This window comes from Artemia franciscana, chromosome 9, assembly GCF_032884065.1.
Source record: "Artemia franciscana chromosome 9, ASM3288406v1, whole genome shotgun sequence".
NCBI lineage: Eukaryota > Metazoa > Arthropoda > Branchiopoda > Anostraca > Artemiidae > Artemia > Artemia franciscana.
Window position 1 is genome coordinate 32,397,995 of NC_088871.1, and position 23,663 is coordinate 32,421,657.

Below are 23,663 nucleotides of genomic sequence, written 5' to 3' on the forward strand. Positions count from 1 at the left end.
AAGTGGAGATAAATTCAATTTAGCCTCTCTCTCTTTAAATCTCTCTTTAAACTCTTAAAGCTCTTTAAAGCTTCTTCTCTTTAAACTCTTTTCTGTGATTGCAGGGAGCAGTTAAATTCTGAATAATTGGAAAATCAGCAAGATTTTATAATCCTAATACTGAGTTAAAATAAAATATTGAGCTAAGATTTTTATAAGACTTTATGAAAAAAAATATAACCAAAAAAAATCAACTTTTGGAGTTGAAAGAAATAAAGGAGAAATATTAATTGGTATAAGCTCGTACAAATCTTTGTTTGTTTCATTGTTTATTTATTATTTATTTATTTTCTTCTTAATCTGTGAAAGTACAAAAGTTGCAATGGGTGTAAAAATTGTTCCAAAAAAACAACAAAATAATATAACCCATTTGAATCTTTACAAATTTGTATTTGCAGTTTTTGCCACAATGCAAAATGTGGGAGAGTTACACAAGAGTAGCACAATAATTTATGATGAATCAATCAAACAGTTCGTGGTAACGAACTGTAAGGAGCGACCCGGCTCAATAGTAACCGAAACTCTACAAAATGAAATTTTGATACCAATACTTACATCAAAAGAATTGCATTTTAATGCTGATTTTAAATATATAAGTTTCATCAACATCAGTTATACCCATCAAAAGTTATGAGCCTGAGAAAATTTGCCTCATTTTAGAAAATAGGGCGAAACACATACCACACGAAAATCACACCATCAGATTCAGCGTATTAGAGAACCTTATTGTAGAATTTTCAAGCTCCTGCCTAAAAAAATGTGGAATTTCGCATTTTTTTGCCAGAAGACAGATCACGGATGCTTGTTTTTTTTTTTTTTTCCAGGGGTGATCGTATCGACTGAGTGGTCCTAGAATGTCGCGAAAAGGCTCATCCTAACGGAAATTACAAGTTCTAGTGCTTTTTTTAAGTGAACAAAAAGTTGGAGGGCACCTAGGCCCCCTCCTGCGCTCATTTTCCCCAAAAGTCACCGGATCAAAATTCTGAGATAGCCATTTTATTCACCATAGTCGAAACTAATAAAAATGTCTTTAGGGACGACTTACTCCCCCGCAGTCCCAGTGGGAGGGGCTACAAGTTACAAACTTTGACCTGTGTTTACATATAGTAATGGTTACTGGGAAGTGTACAGGCGTTTTCAGGGGGATTTTTTTGGTTTAGGGGGGAGAGTTGAGGGGGGGGGGTTACGTGGGAGGATATTTCCATGGACGAACTTCTCATGGGGGAAGAGAATTTCAATGAAGGGGGCGCAGGATTTTCTAGCATTATTTGAAAAAGCAATGGAAAAATAAATATGAAAAGTTTTTTCTACTGAATATAAGGAGCAGCATTAAAACTTCAAACGAATAAAAATTATTACGCATATGAGGGTTTACCTCCTTGTTATACCTCACTCCTTACGCTAGCGTATTTTTAGTAATTTCAACCATTTATTCTACGGCCTTTGTGATTCAGGAGCCGTTCTTAAAAACCTGGAATAAACAGTCAAAAATAAGCCCAAACAGCAAGGTATTAAGGAGGGGGCTACCCCTTCATATACGAAATAATCTCTGTTTGTTTTGAGTTTTAATGTTGCTCCTTACTTTCAGTAAAACAAACTTGTTTCTTTTATATTGAATTTCTGATCGTTTTTCAAATAATGCCGCTAAGTCTAGCTCACTCTCCATGAACAATCTCCCCCCCCCCTCATGGAAAACTCCTCTGTAAAAATTTCCTGCCAGGTTAGATATACCTCCCCCTGTGAAATTCCCTCTGGTAGTTCCATCCTCGCTGCCCCCCCCCGTAAAACTTTGCGGACGATTTGGCCTTAAAAATTCTCCTGTGTATACTTTCATTTGAAACAAAAAGAATTTAATTTCTAATCGTTTTCTCGATCAATCCAGAAACCCCGCCTTCCATGGTAATTGTTTCCCGGAAATCCAAACACGCTGAAAATATGCCCAGGAATATTCCTCCGGAACATCTCCACATACAAAATTGAGTTGGCAAAGACAAAGTAAAACAAATAAAAATAATTTCGTATAGGAATTCTGTCAAATCCACCCAGTGTAAAGTTTTCCCTGGATATACACCCCCAGAAAATTTCCCCGGAGAGTTCACCCCCAGAAATTTCTCCTCCACGCGGAAAATAATCCCCATGGTGACCCAACCCAGCACAAAATCCCCCCCCCAACGAAAAATGTCTGTAAAGTCCCCAGTAACAAATACTATACGTAAACAATGGGCTGATCAATATGTAAACAATGGCCAGGCCTCTCCCTACGGACTGGTATTACCCCTAAGGACATAGTTATAGGATCTTTTAACTATGCTCAACAAAATTGCTTTCTCAAACTTTTTATCGGATAACTTTGGGGAAATAGGGGCGTTGGAGGGGACTAGTTGCCCTTATTTTGTTATATTTTGTCGCGCAAATTCAAAGCAATTGCCTTTGAAATTTCGCTTTGTAGGTTTCAAGAAAGTATGAAGATTACTTGTAAAAAATTGTTTTTCAAAAAAAATTTTATATTGTACAAAAAAAGTCAGGTTTTGAATGCTTGATTTCTGACTGACTGTTTTTAAAATAATGTCGTTAAATCCACCTTCCCCTCTAGAAAAAATTCCTCTCCCCACGGATAATCTCTCCATGGAAAGTTCCTCCCACCTAAAATATCCCCCTCCATGAGAAAGGCTGTCCCTTTCTCAGCTCTCGCTCATTACGCTAAATTATGACTTGTTATCACAATTCTTTAAGAAAAAATACTCAAACACGAGAGTCGATGAGTTGAAATATTTAAAGTTTTTTTTAAGAAACTTTAAGACTTTAGCGCAATGATTGAGGGCTCACATTGACCATCTGCTGGTATTACAGAAGTTATTCTTTATTGTAACCTCAAAGACTATTGATTCCCTATTCGGTAAATGCATATATTGTCTTTTTTCCTTATTACACGTGTTTAACGGATTATTGAAAGGACATTGTGAAATATACCGGCTTATTAGAGAGAAAAAAATTACAACTTCCTTAAAAAAAAAAACTCGAAAGGAAAAACTTGTTTTATGTTTTGGATAATCCCAAAATTACGTAATTATATTTTACTAAGAGCCTTAACATGTTAGTTAAATGATTAAATATCATCGGTATTAATTCCAAGGTACTTATCAGGCTTATCAAACTTACTAATTTCCATCTCAGTTGATATTTCTACTATCCAAGGATTAGCGTTTGGAGAACAGGAAAATATACGCCTGTGAGGGTTTTCTAAAAGGTACAACGAAAAATAAAATAATAAAAATGACAATAGATAGCATAAAATAAATTAAATCTTCTTAAATTGTTTTAGTAATTATGAGTTAGAAGGTAAAACCATGTACCAAGTAATTAAACATTGCATTTCATAGCCTGGAACAAACTTGAATTTTTCTTTTAAATTAATTAAATCAAACAAACTATGGAAAAACAACTTAAATTATACATAACCAATCCCATTAAATATATTTTAACAGTAGGCCTATACTTATCAAGCAATTCCATTTGCAGTCTAGAATTGGTCCAAATTTATTTGTGCTTGGGGTAACCTTACTCAAAAGCCTAGACGTTCTTTATATGACTGAAAAAGCAATCCTGATTTTTTTAAAAATAGGCAAGGTGCCTCAGAATCATTTCTCGTCCGATTGTCGTGTTGATGAGGCAAGGTCTTAGACAAGGGGGAGGAGTTAGTTTACCCCCCCCCCCCCAAAAAAAAAAGTTGTCTGACTCGCCTTAAAGTTTTTTGTACCCCTCATCCCCCCGAAAAAGGCTATTATTACAATATAAGAAAAAATTATATTTATTTCAAAAGTGTATGCCGACTTTACATTAATTTATTTCAAAAACGTCTGGCGGTATTACATTAATTTTTCTGTCTACTAACCTCGGAAGACTCTTAATTCCTATTCTGTAAATGCACTGCGTGCCGTACCGTAATTATGTCGTACACGAATAGAATGATTTATTGAAGGGTGAGTACAAAGTATACCGATGTGTCATAAAAAAAATAATAACTACCTTGTACCTTATAACACTTGGAAGAAAAACTTGGTTTCAATCTGTGGATAATGCTTAAATTACGTGATTATATTTACCTAACAGCCTTAAGATCATAGATTAATATGCTTACACGAATAGGAAGTAAATCCCTCTCTGCGTGCAAAGGAAGCTAGCATTTATAGGAACTGTTTCCCACAAGTGTAAGAATAATAAAATACACGTTTACCACATGTATAGAAAATAAACTAAAAGACATGGAAAGTTCTAAAAGAAATCCATGAAGGACTGGAATTCAGACCGTGAAGGTCAATATTAAAATCATCGAACTTAATAAAGGGATTACCGATTGGTAAATTCTCGAGCTGCTTCTCCGAAAGATCCGTGAAAATTGGTTGAGAGCCAAAAGGTGTCGTCTCCAAATTGTTGTGCTTCCTAACGATAGTGCCACCTGTCACTTCCTTGTAACTTTAACAAAATAATTTAAATGTTAATCGGTAAATTTTAATCAGAATTGAGTTTGGTTATGGAACTTGGATAAGCAAAGGAATACATGGTTATTCAAAAATTTAGAAAACGTAAAATTTCGAAGTAAATCTCTAGGCGAAAAATCAATGTAATTTTTTATTCTAGGTGGCATCACCATTGTTTCAATGGCCAGTGGCTTAATGTTTTCGGGTTTTATTATATCCAAATGGAAACCCCGAGCACTTACTCTTCGCATCTGGACTGTGGTTATGGGCTTTATATCCTTTACGTGCTTTATTATTTTTGCATTTATGAAATGCAGCAGAAGACCATTGTTTGGAGAGGCTCAATTTGATGGGACGTATGTATTTTAATTTGAATAAATTTTATTTTATAGCTAAGGCTTTACTTCCTTCTAATTGAAAAGGTATACCTAATAAGCGAAAGAGAGGGTTACTTCCCAACTTTAAGTAAAAAAAAATAGAAAGAAAGAAAAGAATAATGTTCAGTATAGCTACTCAAAGCTAGATTTGGATTAAGGGTAAATTAATGTATAGCTAGCGTGTAAATGTCTTCTTTTTTTTTTAATCCTATTAAGCACTTAATATCTTGTTAATGTAATGAAATGACCTTGGTTACTAAAATACTATAAAGAGAATTGCTGGAAGCACTAAAAGTCATGAGGGAGTGCTTTTGCAAATAAGCACATAGTTACAAATTGAATTGTCTTGTATGAAAATGTCCAACGGCCCTGATCCTGCGTCGCTGCATTACTGCAGCAACTCGATTGAGAATCATTGCAAAGGCAACTTGGCGCTTTTTACTGGGCGTTTTTTAGAGGTGTATAGGATAGTATGGCGACGTACACATTGAGTGGTAAAAAAACGTTCGATAAAGCAAGCGCTGACGGCAGCAGTAAAGCCGCCCATTGGCACTACAATAAATGAACGCAAAATAAACGAGTGTATATTTTTACGCTTACGCTGAGATGGTGGCCTATGGAGCTAAACCCATGTTTAAACACTCTGTGTTTTTACCGCTGACAACTGCTGAAATAATGTGTTTACAGAGAGTACATTAAAAAAAACTAAATTGGATGTTATAGATCAACTTCATTTTCTGGGAAGGGAGAGGGGAATTGTAAAAAAAACGAAAAAAAAAACTAGATAATTTGATTAGGAAGTGCCAAAAATTCAAGGAAGTTTGAGGTGTCAGGGAGTTGGTCTTAAATTAGTCCCTGTCTTCAATCCTAAACAGATCAAAGGATAGAGTATTAATCTGATTTATGTGTCCTAAACTAAATGATATTTTAACAAAATTTGAATTTATTTACATTAAGAAAATTTCTATCTATGATTTTCAGATTAGCTTATAGTTTAACTGCTTCCCTCTCCCAATACCTGCACAACCTCACACGAATTTAAGGGGGGGTCTCACAATATATTTTTTTGTTTAAGGACCGAGGAATTTATTGTTTTTTTCAATTATTTTCAATAAAAATTCAAAAAGGCTCCGTTCAATGAACGAATACGCAATAATTACTTCAAAACTTGTATCACCTTAACAGGCAATTGCTTCGAAAATCCAACTTACCTCAAGAATTACATCAGTTGAAGCCGGTTTTTGCTGTCTGGAGGATAGGGAAGTTATTAAAGCTTCCTTCGGGTTTCTCCTCCTTCATTCAAATGGCTTGTCTCAATTTAAATTACAAAAGGAATTAATGGCAATGGAGGTTAAGAATTATTAAATTTGAAATATCTTTTGTATCCTAGCCACAGATTTTTCTCGTTTTTCAATTATTGATTAACATTAATTTTTAACTAAAATTAATTGCTAAGTCATATCTCTGATCCACTGATGTTTTGTTGGTAGAATTTTTACCGCCCAGTCTGGAAGCGCTAGAGTAGCAGTGGCAAGAAAAACGCTCGATAAAAAAAAAAAAAAAAAAAAAAAAACAACACTAAGAGTGTTTCGAGCCAGAGAGACAGGCCTATTAGGTTCAGACGTAGATGTAATTAAAATATTAGTTAAATAAGCCCCCTTAACTTGTAATATTTTTGTTGCTGCCAAAACTAGCACAGGAATGACTTTATAGGATGTTTTGTTCTGGTTCAGCTCCAACTGGGGCTAATGCTGCTCTTACTTTTGAAACAACGAAGTTCTGATTGGTTACTATCCTAAGCTTTTTCATAGACGCTTAGTAACCAGCTAAAAATTGATATTTGGTTTCAAGTGTGTGACTCGGGTAGAATTAAGATTCTTCTGAATATTTATTCTGCGATTCTACCTGAGTTTATAGCGCCTGTCTTGGCTTTCTTTTCGTTTATTTTCTTTTTGATCTCTTTATTTCTAAATCAGTAGTCAGGTTACATTTGGCACGTATGTAGTACAAAAAATCCCTCCCCCCCCAGAGAGGATGATATATGACCCCTTACCTCTAAAATAGACAGCGGAAAAAAGAAGGCGCATTCCTGGTTTTGATACAAATTTACTGACGATTTGGTGAAAAGTTTTCTTAGTACGTGTTTGCTTTTATGTTTGAATAAGGAGAATAGTGCTGCAGCAGCTCAAAATCTATTATGTCTCGCTACATATTTTGGAAGTGAGCATAAAAAAACGGTGTTTCAGGGGCTATCTTTTTAGTACTATTAAGGGCTAGTTTTCACATAGAAGGTTTTCTAGGTGCTATCTAGGGGCTATCTTTTTAGTACTATTAAGGGCTAGTTTTCACATAGAAGGTTTTCTAGGTAAGCCAATTACACCAAAATTAAACGAAGGTACTTGTAGTTGTAAATTAAGGTACAAGGTACTTGTTAATTAAATGAAACACACCCAAGAAGTGAAGTTAGGTTGGACAGCATCTCTGACATAACCTAGCCCTCTTCCACCCCTAATGTGCAAATATATAGGTAAAAAAAAGGTAAAGGATACGGCATTAGACTTTACAGTCCGTACCGGCGGTGCTGATCTCCGTTTCTTGGCCCTTCAGCCAGGAAGTGCAATGGGGGGCTGGGAGCCAGCCATCCTGTGCTTTCGCACACCCTTCCTGTTTACCTTCCCCAGATTTCTCCAGGTACCCATTTAGAGCTGGGTCGACTCTGGTTAAGCTTACAGAGTCACGCCACTGACCCCCGTCCCAAACTGAAGAATTGGGTACACCGGGATTCGAACCCGCATCCTCTCAGACAAGGGATCCCGAATCCAGCGCACCAACCCACTCGGCCAGGACGGCGTGCAAATATATAGCCCAAATCATACAAGTCCCATGCATTCTATCATCTGTCACTTGTCTTTGTTGCTATAAAATCGGTTTTCTGAGATCTAACCTATGCGTAATTTTTGAGTGTATTTCATTTATTTAACAAGTAACCAATTTTGTTATAAAATTTCGGTTTCACAGCCATTTTTGTGAGTGAGATAACAGAAAAACGCATTTAAAAAAAAAAGAAAAACATCTGAATATATTGAGAACAAAAACACGTAGAAGAAAAGAGACGGACCAATAGGTAGAAAGTGCTTGTTTTGAAGAGGGTGGGTAGTAAATCTAAGTTTTCATACTAATGTGTCTAGGCACATTTATGTGTAAATTAGGCAAACAAATTTTTAAGAAATTATTTTGTGTTTGAGGACCGAAATGATTTGTGTCATTTCTCCTGCCTTAATCCGTCTTTCTAGCAGGCTCAAAGTTAAGAGTCAAAAAGTGTTTTGACTCGAAAATACCAAGCAAATGTAAAAAGTTGACTTTCAAGTTTATTCCAATTGGGGTGTAGAAGGGAGGCAAATATTGGGTGCTGAATTGTCATAACTTGCCTTAACTGTCTCAGTACTTTGTTTTAATTATTAAACGTGGTGTAATTGTTTTATTAGGCCAAAACAGACACATATTGCAAGCCATTCTCCACTCTTTTATAATAAGAAATATTAAGATGAATTTGTGGAATACGTGTTTTCACTTATTAATCCAAAGTATAGTCAATCCAAGTTTCAATTCGCTAGAAATGACTTTTGGCCTTTTTACTTTTAATAGAATTTGTTGTGGCATAAGAAATCTTTATCATTCTTGAACTTTCATCTGCGGTTGTCGTTTTGTGCATTTAAAAAAATCTTGTTAATCGTTGGCTCACTAATAAGAAAATAAAATTGAACATCTGCGTGTTATTTCACCTCAGAGGAGCCAATAATCTTATAAAAAAAATAAATCCCGAGGTATGGCCACATAATAGTAGGATAAATCCGCGATTTTTTTTGGAATCGGAAATTATTCCGAGAATTGGCGCTAATGTTTAGCCCAAGATTGGTTATTAAGGGCTTAAATAAAATCTTCTCTGATTCTTCGGGAGGGGAGTATAGAAAGCAAAAACCACTATCTTGAGCTTCAACAGAAGAAAGAATCGTTCTTAACGTAACTATCGTTCTAAAAGTCGTCGAAAAAATAGTTTTCAAAGATTTTTTCTAAAGAAAAGAAGGAAAGGAATTCAAATTTGATTTGAAAAATAAAAAATATCTACTCATTGTTCAGGTTTGTTCAGATGAAACTACGCAAGGCATTTGGTCTTTTAATTCGTTTTCGGTCTTTACCGTCGGGACGTCCTTGGTCGTATGTATAGTGTTGTTGCTCTGCCTCGCGTATTGTTCCCGTCCCTCCTCTTCCGAAATTTCAGACCTTCTGATCTTTCGCCCATTAAAGTTTCTTATTTTAAATTTTGTAAATTTTTACTTGGTTTCCCCTTTTCTTTTAGTAACACTGAGATTGTTTTAAAGCTTAATGTGAAGGATCCTGTAGTCTGTATAAAGAAAAAATATAAAACATTTGAAGATAAGGCGAAAATTAACCTTTTAGGCCACAATTTATTTCCGTTTTTTAGTAACAGTTCTGGCTCTTCATGATTTATAGGCTAAACTATTTAGCAAGTGTTTTTGCATCTTTTTTTTTTAAAGTATTTGATCAATATTTGATAGGTTTTGATTGTAAGTGTTATCATTTGTTTTTTCTTTATATTATATTGTAGCGTACTCCTCATTTTTTGAGGGAAATAAAGAAAATAAAAAAAATAAATAAATTGATGTCCAGTTACTTATAGTTTAAATACTTTTAAGCAAATGATGGGTAGGTCAACATCCATGAGCAGTTTCAGCGTTTCAGAAACTGTAAATTTGTTTTATCTCCACAAAATATTGTACAGTTTATTCAATCTAATTGAAATCTGGACGGATTAAAGTGAAAGTGTCTGAATGCACAATTGTAATGCAACCAAAACTTTATGCTGAATCTTTGTTTTTTATTTAGAGTCAATGTTTTCAACTCTTGTAATGATTTGTGTGGATGTCAAGATGTGAAATTTCAACCTATTTGTTCAAGTAATGGTCTCCTAAACTTCTACTCTGCATGCCATGCCGGTTGCAGAAACTTTACTTTTGGAGAAGATGGAAGAAAGGTAGGATTACAATTTGTGTATATATTAAAAAAAAAAATACATTTGCGTTGATTATGTAACGTGAAGTGTCGCACGCAGCAAAAGTCTCGCGGTAGCAGGACTCTAGGTCTGTTTATTGCCATCGATTAAACACAAATCAATTGAACAATTCTAAAACGATATACCCTAAGAACAATTTTTTTCTCTAATAGAATAATAATGGCGTCAAAATAAACCTTTTTTGCTTAAAACCAATCTTGTTCTCTATCTCTTCATTGAAATAATATAATATAATAATATTTATTTCTAACCCACTTACATCAAAAAGATAAATAGTGGAGTAAAAACTTGAAGAAAAACGGAAAACAAATAAAAAAAAAAATGTGATACAAAAAAAAAAAAAAAAAACGAGAGTCAACAATAGACATTAATCATACAAACGGATCAGACCGTGGTGAGGCGACAAACGCCGATACGCCGTTTCTGAGAGCTTTTTGTGAAGATCAGTCAGCTTCTCAGTAATGTTCGGAAGATGGAACTTTTTGATTATCTTTCGATTCCTATACCACAGAGGAAGATAGAGAAGAAATTTACAGAAACGGAAATAAGAGGATCGAATATCGCTAATATCTTTTTTCTTAAATATAGGGTAAAGCCCAGAAAGGTAAAGAACAGAATGAACGGAAAAAGTAGAATAAAGCTTACCAAGGGCAATACGATTGTATTTCCCTCGATTGGCTACAATTTTAGAGTAACCAATCTGGATTTTCACTCTAGCATCCCAGACAGCACGCTCCCGAAGAGTTTTAAGATTTTTTGTAAGTGTAATACCCAACCACCGGATCGAATCAACATGAGGGATAAAAATTTTTTGAAAAATTAGAGGCCTAGGAGAAGAGGGAACATTGAAAGAAAGATACTCACATTTATCAACATTAAGCGAAAGACCGATTTTAGTAAAAGAAGAAAAAACTTTATGAACCATCTGCGATAGACTGAGTTTAGACCGGCTAATTAGAAGAATGTCATCAGCATAAGCAAGGTAAGAAATATCATTCAAACCAACAAAACACATAGAAGAAATATTCTCAAGAATACCAGAGATACAAAATTTGAAAATACTCGGAGATAACACTCCACCCTGCCGTACGCCCCGACGAACAAGAACATTAGAAGATGAAAGGGCACCATTAGTTTTAATTCGAAGATAAGAATTACTATACCAAAACTTTAGAAGAAAAATAACTGAAAGGTTAATACCGTGACTATAAATCAAGACCGATTTTAGTAAAAGAAGAAGAAACTTTATGAACCATCTGCGATAGACTGAGTTTAGACCGGCTAATTAGAAGAATGTCATCAGCATAAGCAAGGTAAGAAATATCATTCAAACCAACAAAACACATAGAAGAAATATTCTCAAGAATACCAGAGATACAAAATTTGAAAATACTCGGAGATAACACTCCACCCTGCCGTACGCCCCGACGAACAAGAACATTAGAAGATGAAAGGGCACCATTAGTTTTAATTCGAAGATAAGAATTACTATACCAAAACTTTAGAAGAAAAATAACTGAAAGGTTAATACAGTGACTATAAAGAGAGTAAAGAGCCTGACTATGTACAACACTATCGAAAGCCTTAGAAAGATCAAGAGCACAAATATGAAGACCATACCCTTTAGGCGAAGCATCATTAAGAAGGAAAGCAAGAGTACGGTGAGCGTGCTGGCACCCGATGCCAGACCGAAAACCAAACTGATTCTCCCCGAAATTAGCATTCATACTTATGAAAGGAAGTAGGATGTGTTCAAGGATTTTACTAAAATTACAAGCAACCGTGATAGGCCTGTAAGAAGAACAATCCAAAGGAGTCTTACCTCGTTTAAGTACAGAAGTGACAGTTCCACACAAAAAGCTGTCAGGAACGAGGGAACAACAAAGGCACATTTGGAAAAACAACTGTAAATGGAAAAACAAAGACGGGCAATTTATTTTTAGATGACAAGCACTGATACCGTCAATATCAAGAGAACTTGATTTCAATTTCTTAACAGATGCAATTACAGCGTCAACTGAAACGGGAATAACTTGTGCCTGAGTCAGGGAAGGCGGGAGAACCGAATCAAGCAGTTTCGAATAAAGCGCGTGCACTACATAATTCACTTTGGAAAATATAACTGAATAGTGGTCAGACCATGCGGAAGGCGTAATGGGGCAATTAGGATTTTCCGAGTTATTTAAATTAGCTGAATTAATCACTTTGTCCCATTCTTTCTTATTGATAGGATAGTCCAACCCTTTGTAACGGCTCTATCGCAGACATTTCTTAAACTCACGCTTAGTTTTTTGTTTTATTTCAAACACATTCCCAGCTAATGGTCGACCGTTAGCAACCCATATACGCAGCCACAATTTGGCTTTATTTTTCACACTTTTCAGCTCAGGGTCACACGACCAGATTGGTTTCCTTGTACTTTTCCTCACTCGCTCCTGAGGGACAGCAACCTCCTCAGCGCGTTTTAAACACCACACGATTTGGTTGTAATAATGATTCAGATCGTAATTACTTTTAGTAGGACTAACACTCAGCTGGAGTAGATGAAAAGGTACACGTAAAGAACCAAGGAGAATGGCCAGGGTTGAAATATATAATGGCATATTAACATTTTTCCAATTACTCCGCATAAACCATTTAGAGGCAGGAGCACAAGCCTGGTCAGTAACATCTTTTCTAATCGAAAAGCATAGCGATAAAGGAAGGTGATCAATATCTTGCTCATCTTCATGGACATGCACTGTTGAAGATGTAATGAACGGGGAACAAATCACGTGATCAATATCCGATAAGCTGCCGGAATTATGCACATACGAGAAAGGTAGATTCAGTGTTCATATCTCCAATAATAATAAATTCGTACCCATTTTTGCTTATACTTTGAAGGAGAGTTTTCAAACTAGAGCATGCTTTGGAGAATTTATTAAGCGATGTCATATTCTTCCCATCGTGAGGCAGGTAAGTGTTTATCAATACGGTTTTACCAAGTCTTATAGCCAATAAATGTTCATCAGAGAAATAGCATGACGGGGACAGAAAGCTGAGCTTTTGTTTTATAATACGTGCTAAACCCCCTGAAGGCCTTCCAAAAGTAGATTTAGCATTTGTTGTGAAAACAAAGTGGGCGGAACTGCGGCGCAGGAAATTAACACTCGTTGCGGTCAAAAGATGTTCCTGAAAGCATACAATGTCAAACTTACTGTACAGTTCATCAATGGTCAGATCCTTGTTTTTCGTCCCATTAATATTGAAGGACACGAGTGATACTGATTCAGACATTAGTTTGTTTTCGGTAACTTGCGACTGACAATTGCTTTCAATTTAGGGCAAGTGAGGCTAAACGAAACATGATCACCTCCACAGTTTGCGCACTTAGGTGACAAATTGCAAGGCGAGTCTCTATCTGAAACATGAGGACCGGCACATCGCGCACATTTTGGTGTAATACTGGGACAAGACGACTGGAGATGGTCAGGGGATCGGCAATTGTTACAGCACCGGGGAATCGCTTTGAACTCATAAACACTTAGGATTTCGTATCCAACTTTGAGACCATATCTAAATGCTTTGACTCTTGATGTTGCATCGGAGAATTCAAGTTTTACTGCAAGCGATTTCCCTAGCCTAGAGGCACCAGAAACACCAGGGCACGATATCAGGTGGGACAATTCAAAATCAGGCGGGATTCCCTTAAGGAGTCCGTAAAACTTCTTGGTTAGAACTTTCGCAGAAGAGCCAGTAAACGCACCAGTCACCGATAAGCGGAAATCTTCAGCAACTGACTTATCTATATTGATAAACAGTTTGTCGCGAACGGGGCGAATCCTAGTGATTGATTCGTGTCCATCAATCTGATCTATCAGATCTTTTCGTTTTATTGGGTCCGAAAGGGTAGATGGAAGGTTCGACACAACAATAGTAGCATGCGAGTCGGGAATTGCAGGTTTCGGCAGTTGCGGGTAATTCAGTTCATAAGCATCCAGCTTGGTGGCAACAACCTTGAGTAGTTGTTCCACACGATTCACCTTTGTTGACAGCCTAGAATACGCGACTGCGGGCAAAACCGGGACCTCGGTTGGAGACTTGATCACATAAATCGGAGTTGATACCTCCTCAGAGTCCAGTTTCTTAATAAAATCAAGAATATCTTTCACATCGTTCGCAGAAGCTTTCGCACCAATGCGCCGGGGGCAATTATCATTAGGCGCAACCTTCCCCCAAAATTCGCTTTTCGCATCAGCAATAACACCGCATTCAAAAAAGTCTATTGCGTGTTGAATAATAGTAGCTTCTTCAATACCTTCTTCCCAGTTGTTTTGCAAAGAGTTCATTACCGGGCAATGCACATACTCGCTGTTATCCATTATCCTTTACTGGGAAAAACCAGTCAAACTGGTCAAAGAGCACGACTGTAGTTACTGTAGTGCTTTGGCCCATAACATAAATACCCGAAAATTAGGCTATTTATGTAGCCCCTCATCCCCTGAAAATGAACATACTGCATGATTCTTGCCAAAAAGTCACTCTTAAGTAGTAGAGGAATAAGTTCCAAAAACTGAAACTTTCTGCTAAGACTGCAAAGGTAAACAGGCTAGAGTTTCAAGTGTTTAGTCACCTCTCTTCTAGATATGTGCATGCAAAATTTCAATTGAAACGGATGGTGAAAATCGATTCCCTCTGTCCCCTAGCCCCCAATAACTTGCGCTAATAAGTTTCAAGTGGATCTGCGCACTTTGGTACAGAAGTCAGAGATAAAGAGTGAACCATGCCAATGAAATTTGTATTCTTATGTCCCATTTGCAAAACATATTTTCAGCGTGAAATTCAAGCAGATTAATAAAGTATTCTGTATTTGTGATGATAAGCTAGTGGTAGAAACTGAAAAGGCCACGAAGGGAGCGGGGCTGGGGTGTTGGATGAGTCTCGTACCCACTTTCATCGTCTAATCATGCATTTAAAAAACCCTGGCATGGCTCCAGTTCTAACAAGGTATAACATGCCTATCTTTGGGTTAAAACGCATATGTTAAAACAGTATTATTATTATTGTTATTATTGAGAATGGTCTAAGAAATCTGAGCCAATGCTCAGGCCATAATTTGTCACTGCCTCCACCCCCCCCCCAAAAAAAAAAAACTAAGTTAATAAATTTTATATAGGGCCATCGCGCGTGGTATTTTGAGATATTTATTTTCTTCCCTTTATAGAAGAGTCTTCATTGGTAGGTTCAGGGTGTTAACCTTTGTTTTCTATCATCCTAAAAATTCCAACCGCTTGCCAGACCGACTCGTGTTAATTATCAAGAGATATTTTCTTGCTCCATAGTGAGTGCTTCATATGTCCAACAAGACTGACCTCTGAAGATTTGAATTTGGCAGCTGTAATGGCTTCAATCTGTCAAATTTTGGCAGTGTTTTCCAAAATATATAACTTACCTCATGGTTAGACACTGGGTGGATCGGCCGGTGGCTGAATGGGGACTGAAATTAGCAATAATAGGTCCCATTTGTAGCTACTACTCTTAATGTCATTACTCTCAGTGACGATTGCCATCACTACCCCGTGGGGGGGGGGGTATTGAAAGGGCTTCTGGACTACATTGGCCAACTAATTTTATAGATTGAATATCTCTTTGTCATTCTGGTTCGTACCACAAATGACATGCCTACATTTCCTTTTGAAACTTGGTGAAATATGGATGTGGGGATGTTAGATGAGCTGTCAGTCTGCTTTAGGCCTAAAATAATATAGATTTAAAATCCTAGCGTAATTTTGCTTCAAACAAAGTGTAATATGGCTGTCTTTCTGCAAAAAAAAACGAAACAACAACAAAAAAATGACAGAGAGGGGGAAGTACATTCCAATCACAAAGATTGAAAATACTTGCATGATTTCGGTTCAAACAAGGTGCAATATGCCTACCCTTCTACCCAGAAGTCGCCAATCGGAGAAGTTAGAGGATCCCCTGTTGACACAAATCGTAAATGGTTCCATTTGAAACTCCTATGATTTTGAAGTAGAACTTCCACAAGACCACTGAACACGTCCCCAGGTGGAGGATAGGGGAATGCCTTGTAGATTTGTACTGTAGCTCCATGAATAATGAGATGGAGAGTACAGAGGACATAATCCCTGGGTTCCATAATTGAAGCTGGGTCACCCTCGCCCGAGGGTCAAAAATTCATATGGAGGAGGACGAAGGCCCCTTGAATGCATATTGTTAAGAGTCCACCTGTATGGGGACACGCAAAATCAGTTACTAACCTTCTCTCAAAAATGGTTTGGATTGCATTTTACAGCAGAACAGAATCGTGGGAGAATTCCGCAGAAGAACCGCAACTAAGGACAACGGTTTCTATAAAGTGGTTGAGAGGAGTGGCTTGGCGCCACCAACCATTCAGCCGAGAAACTAACCCTCGTGTAAATCGTGAAAAAGGGGTCAGTTTAGCATAAACTTCTACTACCGCGTCTGGGTCACCGACAAACAGCTTAGTTTAAATAATGATGATAACGAAATTTTGATTTTACATACTATCGCGTCCAGAGCAAAAATCCACAATATTGACCCTACGCTTTTTGCATGCTAAATACCTGTACACTTGCCAAACCGGGAAAGCTGAATCTCTTTCTTAAAGAGCTGCAGAGATATAGACGGGATGTTTTTAGTTTCTTGGAGACTTACCAGCCCCGAAACGAGTGAAGAAACCCTCTCAGGAGCCTCCCTCTTACTCTCCGGTTGCAACGCCAGAGCTCATCAATAAGGTGTACAATTATGTATCGTCAACCACCAAAAAATCTATGTCCTTTATCCGCGTCTCAGAAAGGCTACCGGTCTTGCAAAAAATATCTCAGTTGTCCAAGTTTATGCTCCTGACTTTGCTAGAAGCGAGGAAGAATGTGACGACTTACATTACTCGAAACAGAGTGTTATCGAACAAATCGCAAAGAAAAATGTACTGATGGTTATTTGGGAGTGTGGTAATAATAACTGTCAGACTGATCTAATGGGGGTCATATGGTCAAGAGAAGCACAACTCCAGAGAGGAGAGATAAAGAGTGAACCATGCCAATGAAATTTGTATTCTTATGTCCCATTTGCAAAAGATATTTAAATAAAATTAAATATCCCTTGCCTGGTCATCCCCATAACCATGTAAGGATGCGTAACATGGACAATAAACATCAAAGAAAAACAGAACTACTAGCACTCGTCCACTAGGCAGGCCACGAAAATGTTAGACTGAGAATTTCGAAAACACTGTCTAGTTATCACGCACCGAACCAAATAGAGCATTATAAAAACCCTTGCGCAGGAGTTATCAGGAGTTCCACAGGGGCGGAAAATTATCCACGGGGATGGCTAATACCTAAGTAATTAAGCTTTCTTTAGAGGTCTGTGTTATTTCATCACTCAAAGTGTTTCTTTTTGTGGGAAGAGATATCAAGGCTGAAAAGGTGTTTAGCGTTTATTTAACTTTATAATAAAATGCCAATAAAGCCTAGTAGCTCTGTACAACCATTGTACAGTTATTGTCTGTTATTGACACTATTATTAACATATAAATTAATATAAATTAACATATAAATATAAATAATAATATATAAATCAACATATATTACATGTTATCATTAACATTTAATAATATATGTTATGACACAGTTATTGACACTAGAAAAATCCTAATTGTGACTATGCGCGTCATATGCGCGTTGGTTCGTTGCTGTTTTTGTTGTGTTTTCGTCGAGAGGACTTGCTTGTCAATGGATGGATTTTTAAAATACGTGTCAGTAAAAAAAACCTCTTGGAATTTGGCCATTGCTTGTTAAATCCTGTTGAAACACAAAGAACATAAACACATTAAAAACATGACACCAAAATATGAGACAGTAATAACATATCATAATTTCCAAGACAAACACTGATTGTAAGATTGTTCTAAGTCATGTTTTCTTAAGCTATCTTTTTGTTGGCAAATCACATTATCATTCCATAGGTAATTGTATATTTAGTAGTTAAATATTGGTATTGAATTCGTTTTCCATTTTCTAGAGGTTCTCTGACTGTACTTGCGGTGCCAAAATTGGTAATTTAGTTACTTCAGATGTCACGAGTGTGGATTCAAATGGCTATGGGTTCATGACTGAAGGATATTGTGTAAATGACTGCTATTCGCTGTTTCTCATTTATATTGTGGCATCTGCAATACTTAAGTTCCTTAATAGTACAACTTATATCGGAAATATTTTAGTTGTTTTTAGGTGAGTGTCATTGCAGACTAACATCTTTTGTTTTCTCTTTTTTAATGGTATATTCTTATGATTTAACTATTTGGCATTGTAAACTTTATTATTTTGAAGGCAAAGAGCTAAGACTCTATATTTGTAGACTCCAAATGCCAGTGAAATGACATTAGGAAACCGAAACAAGTTAGATTTACCTTGGAAGGCAAGGCGATGCAGAAATAGGTACAAAAAAATCGTTGAAGAAAAAGGACACAGTGATCGCTTGAAACAGCATAGTTTGGTGTCTAGTAACATAAAGTCTTTTGCAATATATCATTTGTGTAGTATACGATTGTAATATAGGATTATTGTAGGTAGAAATACGGTATTTAGAACAAGAAATTGACATTTTGAGAATTAATATTAAATATAGCCTTCTGCTTCGCTTAAATAGGAATAAGTGAGGATGAAATGGGGATTTATCTGTTACACACGGGCTATCCTTTCATTGGCATTTTTTTTATCCGTTACCAATAAATTATTGACTATTTTCTTTGGGGGTTTCTAGCGGTTGGTTGCAGGTAGTTCACGGAGGACAATTGCGTAGGGACAGCTGAAATTATAGGACATTAAATCTCCATTGCCTGTACTTCACAGCGATATGTTTTTCTTGAGTTTTGGTAGATTGTAAGTGGCTGCCCCACTTCTCAAAATTTGTGGTGATAATCTAGAGGAGGTTGAAGACTTCACATAACGGAGAGAGCATTATTAGATCTGATGGGATATGGTCAAAGATTTACTGAATTAAAATTCCTCATTTGAAACGTTGACCATTGTCGGCGAGTTGGGCTAGACAGCCTGCACCTTATCTCAAGCGATTAAGTAAGTAAGGATATATATTTACAAATAACCAGTTGTTATTAATGTTGTTGATAATCCGGGTTAATTGGAAAAGGCAAATGTGACAAAATTCCCTCAATATCTTTCAAGAGAAAACTTTTTAGGTTCTCTAGTGTACTTTACCCATAATTATCCCAACATTAAGTCAATTAGGTTATCTACAAGTTCGCTATATTCAATCTTTATTTTTTCTTGGCTTAAATTGCAGGCTTGACTTAGCACTAAAAAAGATTAGTTACGGTTAACTTTCTTTTGCATATATCTATTCTCTCTCACTCTCCCCCTCTCCCTCTCTCCCCTCTCTTACTCTCCATCCCTCTTCCCCCCTCTCTCTTTCTTTCTCCCTTCCTCTCTCTTTTTCTCGTTCTTAAATTAAAAGGTACGAACGCTTAAACTTTGAACAAGTTCAGTCGCAATGAGGACTTTTTGCATTCAACGCAATTTATTTATACTTTTCTCAGTCAATTACTACAGTTAAACTTGAATTCATTCCCTTTTTTAGATGTGTTAAGAAAGAAGATAAATCAGTCGCTCTTGGAATGGGAAATTTCCTGACTAGCCTTTTTGGTTTTATTCCTGGACCAATTATCTATGGAGCTTTGATTGGTAAGCACATTTCTAAAGCTTCGCTTGTTTCCATTAATCAAATCATTTAAGTGGTTTGAATTAAAATAGCTCATTTATTTTTTTTTCTTGTAAAAAAAAGCTAGAAATATGTGTGAAAATTATGAAAGAATTATGTAATTATTTCAAAACCCCTAAATCAACTTACTGGGGAGTATCGAGCAGTGCACAAAGAGCATATTTAGTGTGCTGCAGAATTTGATGTTAAACCATTATGTAATGGGATCAATTGGCTTAAACTATGCAGATGATTCAAGTGTTCTAAGTGAAATTTCTAGTGAAATTGATAAATTTTTTGAGATTCTGACTGGTCTGACTGCATTAAGAGGTTTGAAAAATAATGCTAAATAGAGAACAAATGAGGATAAAGGGTTGATGTTAGCTACAGATATGTTTATCTTCATTCACCTAGATGGCATAGATAGTCAAGCTACATAGTGTTGTTTCGCAGTTGAAAAAGTTTGGACGAGTAGAGAAAAAAGTCTTATAACTAAGATTGCAATGCTAGAAGTTCCGATAATGACAGCTGTTATGTGGATGCTCTGAAAATCTGAGGAAGTTATGCTATAAGAGAGCCATAAAAATCATTTAAGGACAGTTTTAGGTAACCGTTTGAGCGAATTTATATCAAATAATAAGCCGAATAAAAAATACAGGTCAACACCACTGCCTGGGGCTGTAACGAAGAATATATTAGGGTGATGGGGTATATTTGGCTTAAGACAGATGATAGCCTGCAAAAATTGTGCTCTACAGCAATCCCTCTGGGGATGTTGATTGTGTTAACTTCAATTGCTTAAACATGCATTGATCTTGCAATAATTCAATATCATGATTCGTATAATTCTATTATAAATTAAAAATTGTTAGTTTGTAATGTCACTCGGCACTTTCATTTGAAAAACAGTAGTTTTTATTTAATTTCTGTCTTTTTCATAAAAATGATGGGGTCTACTGGCCTGCACTCTTTAAACTAAAGATTTGTGTTCTCATAACAATGCTGAAAAAATAAAAGCATATCTGAAAATAGTGCACCTCTTTGTATTTTTTGGGAGGAAACGGGGTCCATATTGCCAAAAATCTCAATTTTAGGTCTTGATACCCAAATTTTTCGGGGGGAGGGGGGTCAGAAGGCACATATTTTTCTTGGAGAAAGCCCTTCTCTGCTTGTAAGCAAACAAAGGCGAACCTTTATTTTACGCTGATACATTTCTGCATTAAAAGCGGAGCTAACACGCTTTCAGAATTCATACTACACGCTTAGTCTAAATATATTCTTCCAAAATAGGGAAATTAAGGGATAAATTATTCCTCCATGTTAACCGGAAGTACCTCTCACAGAAAAGTTGGACCTAAGAAGGTTCTTTTCGAAGCTTAAAGACCCCTTCCCCATAAAAAGTTCAGAGACACTCCCTCCTGACCTCTTTGACTTTAGTGTGACATTATTTAATATTGTATACTATTTGCAATGCTGCGTATACGTTTAATAAAACAACAGTTACTTTTCGATGGATTGAATGTATTTTTAGGGATGAATGAATAAAAAAATAGCAGAATTGCCTTTGAAAGTTTGGAACTATTTAAATTAATTGCTGATAATCCTAAATTAATTGGTCTCCTCAGAAATTTTTCTGGATAAGGTTTTGGCCCAAGTCTGGACAAAGTTGTTGTTTTGTGGCAGACAGAGGTAAAGTACGGCACTTTGCTTTCGAAAGATTTTACTAAGCATATGCAAAGAACGTATCCAATAGCTTGAAATGATCGTTGGTATCATAATTAACTTTCTTTTTCTTTATGATTCAGATAAAACCTGCATCTTATGGAGAGAGGATTGTTCTAAAAAGGGCAACTGTTGGATGTACGATCCAGATAGATTCCAAAAGACGCTACATTTACTAACAGGATGTAAGTAATGCCTTTTAATCTTAAACTAGGTTCTGATGAAACATTTTTAGTGAAAATGCATGCTGTCTGTAGCCTGTTATAAACTAGTACGTCTAGGATCAATGTATAGAGCAACCTTGTTTTCTGCCAAATAAATAATGAAATATTGTTGTTTGTTCCATATATGCCCCTCTCAAAAAGATATCATATGGCCTTTTTGGCCAACAGTAGACTAAATTGAAGACTTATCTAATCGGTCTACGTGAAAAAGGAATTCAATAGTGTTGATTGTATGCTATTGTGTTGGGACAAATTTTCTTTTTTTTTAATACCGTCATGGCCTATCTATGCTGACACAATAATATTACACAAGCCCAGGTATATTTGGTAAATTTGGTTTATTGTCCTTTTTTTGTTTTTCCTTGCCATGGCACATGGCCACAAGCCATATGTGGTCTAATGGCAAAATTAGGATCCTTTGTCCGAGAGGGCGAGGGTTCGAACCCTAGTGTACCCAGTTATTTGGTTTGGGACCGGGGTCAGTGGCGTGATTCTCTAAGCTCAGCCAGAGTCGACCCAGATTTAAATGGGTACCTGGAAAAAATCTGGGAAATATAAATAGAAAGGGTGTGCAAAAGCACAGGATGACTGGCCCTCTTTCCCCTCTTGCACGTCCTGGCTGAAGGGCCTTGAGACGGAGATCAGCACCACCGGTTCGGACCCTAATGGTCTAGTGCTGCATCCTTTACCTTTTTTTTAATGGCAAAATAATGTGTAAGTCTTTGAATAGTTTGTTGTCTATAAATAGGCATTAAAGACAAAGTTAATTTAAAAAGGCAAAGCTGCTATATCTAGGAAATACAAGATTTGGTTTGACTATTAAGGTAATAATTCGGTTTTTGGCCATAATATAACAACTACCGAAGAAGGATGACGTTTTTTCCAGTAGATTCTTCGATAGCACTGTATCCTTTAAGTCTACTCCCCTAGGTAGGTCCATTCATCATAGATAAACAAGCCCAAATAGGTATATCCCAGTCTTTATTTGGTAATTTTCTAATTTGGTAAAACCAGTTTCACACTGAATTTGCCCACCTGAAAATCTTCCAAAAGCGGACTTGTCCAATATTGTTTAGCGCAGTGGAAATCTGTACATTGAATTAAGTTCTTACCTTGATTACCTTGCAAACAAAAGCGTTTAATAGTTAAATTTATTTCCATTAAACATTTAAACTTTACTGAAATTTCATCTAGAATAGTATTTTACCTATTAGAAAATGAAGATTGCTTTCATTCACCTTGAGTCTAAAAATTTATCAAATCTCTTTTTTGCTGCAGCTGATTAGACAGTTTAGAGGGTCATATCTTTCCTTCCAAATGAGGAAGACCTTTTTTTCTTATACCCGAAGCTTTGAAAAGCTTCGGATAGAGTAATAGCGTGCGCGGCTGAGCTGATATCAAGCAGCTTGGCACTGCAATGAACTATTACAACTGCTAGTAGCAGTGGTGATTGAGGGATGTGATTGAGCTCAATCTTAGATTTTTTGTGTTCTTTGTCATCTTATATTGGAACAAGAAGAATTCGGCAAAACTTGATTCTAATCAATCTATTTGATTTCAGGTATATTTTTACTGGGAACTTTATGTGACTTGGTTCTTTGTTGGTTTGTAAAAGACTTGGATTTGTACTCTGAAAAAGAAAATAAGGACAAGAAGAATGGAAACTCCTCAGACGATGACTGAATATACCAGTGCCTCAAAACCAGCTATTATATAAATTAATTACGTTTTTATAGCATGCCTCAATATATTTAAATCCGATCTTTTTAAATTTAACGTATTGTGACCGTTTTAGGTTCATATAGTTCTCAATCAATGTTATTTTATTGGTATTTTTATAAAACTGTGAAGTCGCCTGGCTATACAATGACCCAAATTATATGTTATCGATATTCTACCAGTAGCTTTAAATAGTTCTCTGCATGTCTAGGACCTCTGTATCTTCTCACCCTTGGTTATGCCACTGAAGAAATTATTGTTCATCTTA

The 23,663-nt window shown here is 36.3% G+C and overlaps 1 protein-coding gene across 1 annotated transcript; it reads left to right on the forward strand.

The window, feature by feature from the left end:
* Window positions 1–4,641: 4,641 nt before the first annotated feature.
* Window positions 4,642–23,447, forward strand: LOC136031284 (solute carrier organic anion transporter family member 74D-like). Its single transcript, XM_065710728.1, has 6 exons — window positions 4,642–4,873; window positions 9,800–9,947; window positions 18,036–18,244; window positions 19,611–19,714; window positions 21,536–21,637; window positions 23,238–23,447. Exons 1-6 carry the CDS (start codon window positions 4,698–4,700, stop codon window positions 23,357–23,359), a joined length of 861 nt encoding a protein of 286 aa, XP_065566800.1. The 5' UTR covers window positions 4,642–4,697; the 3' UTR covers window positions 23,360–23,447.
* The last annotated feature ends 216 nt before the right edge of the window (window positions 23,448–23,663 follow it).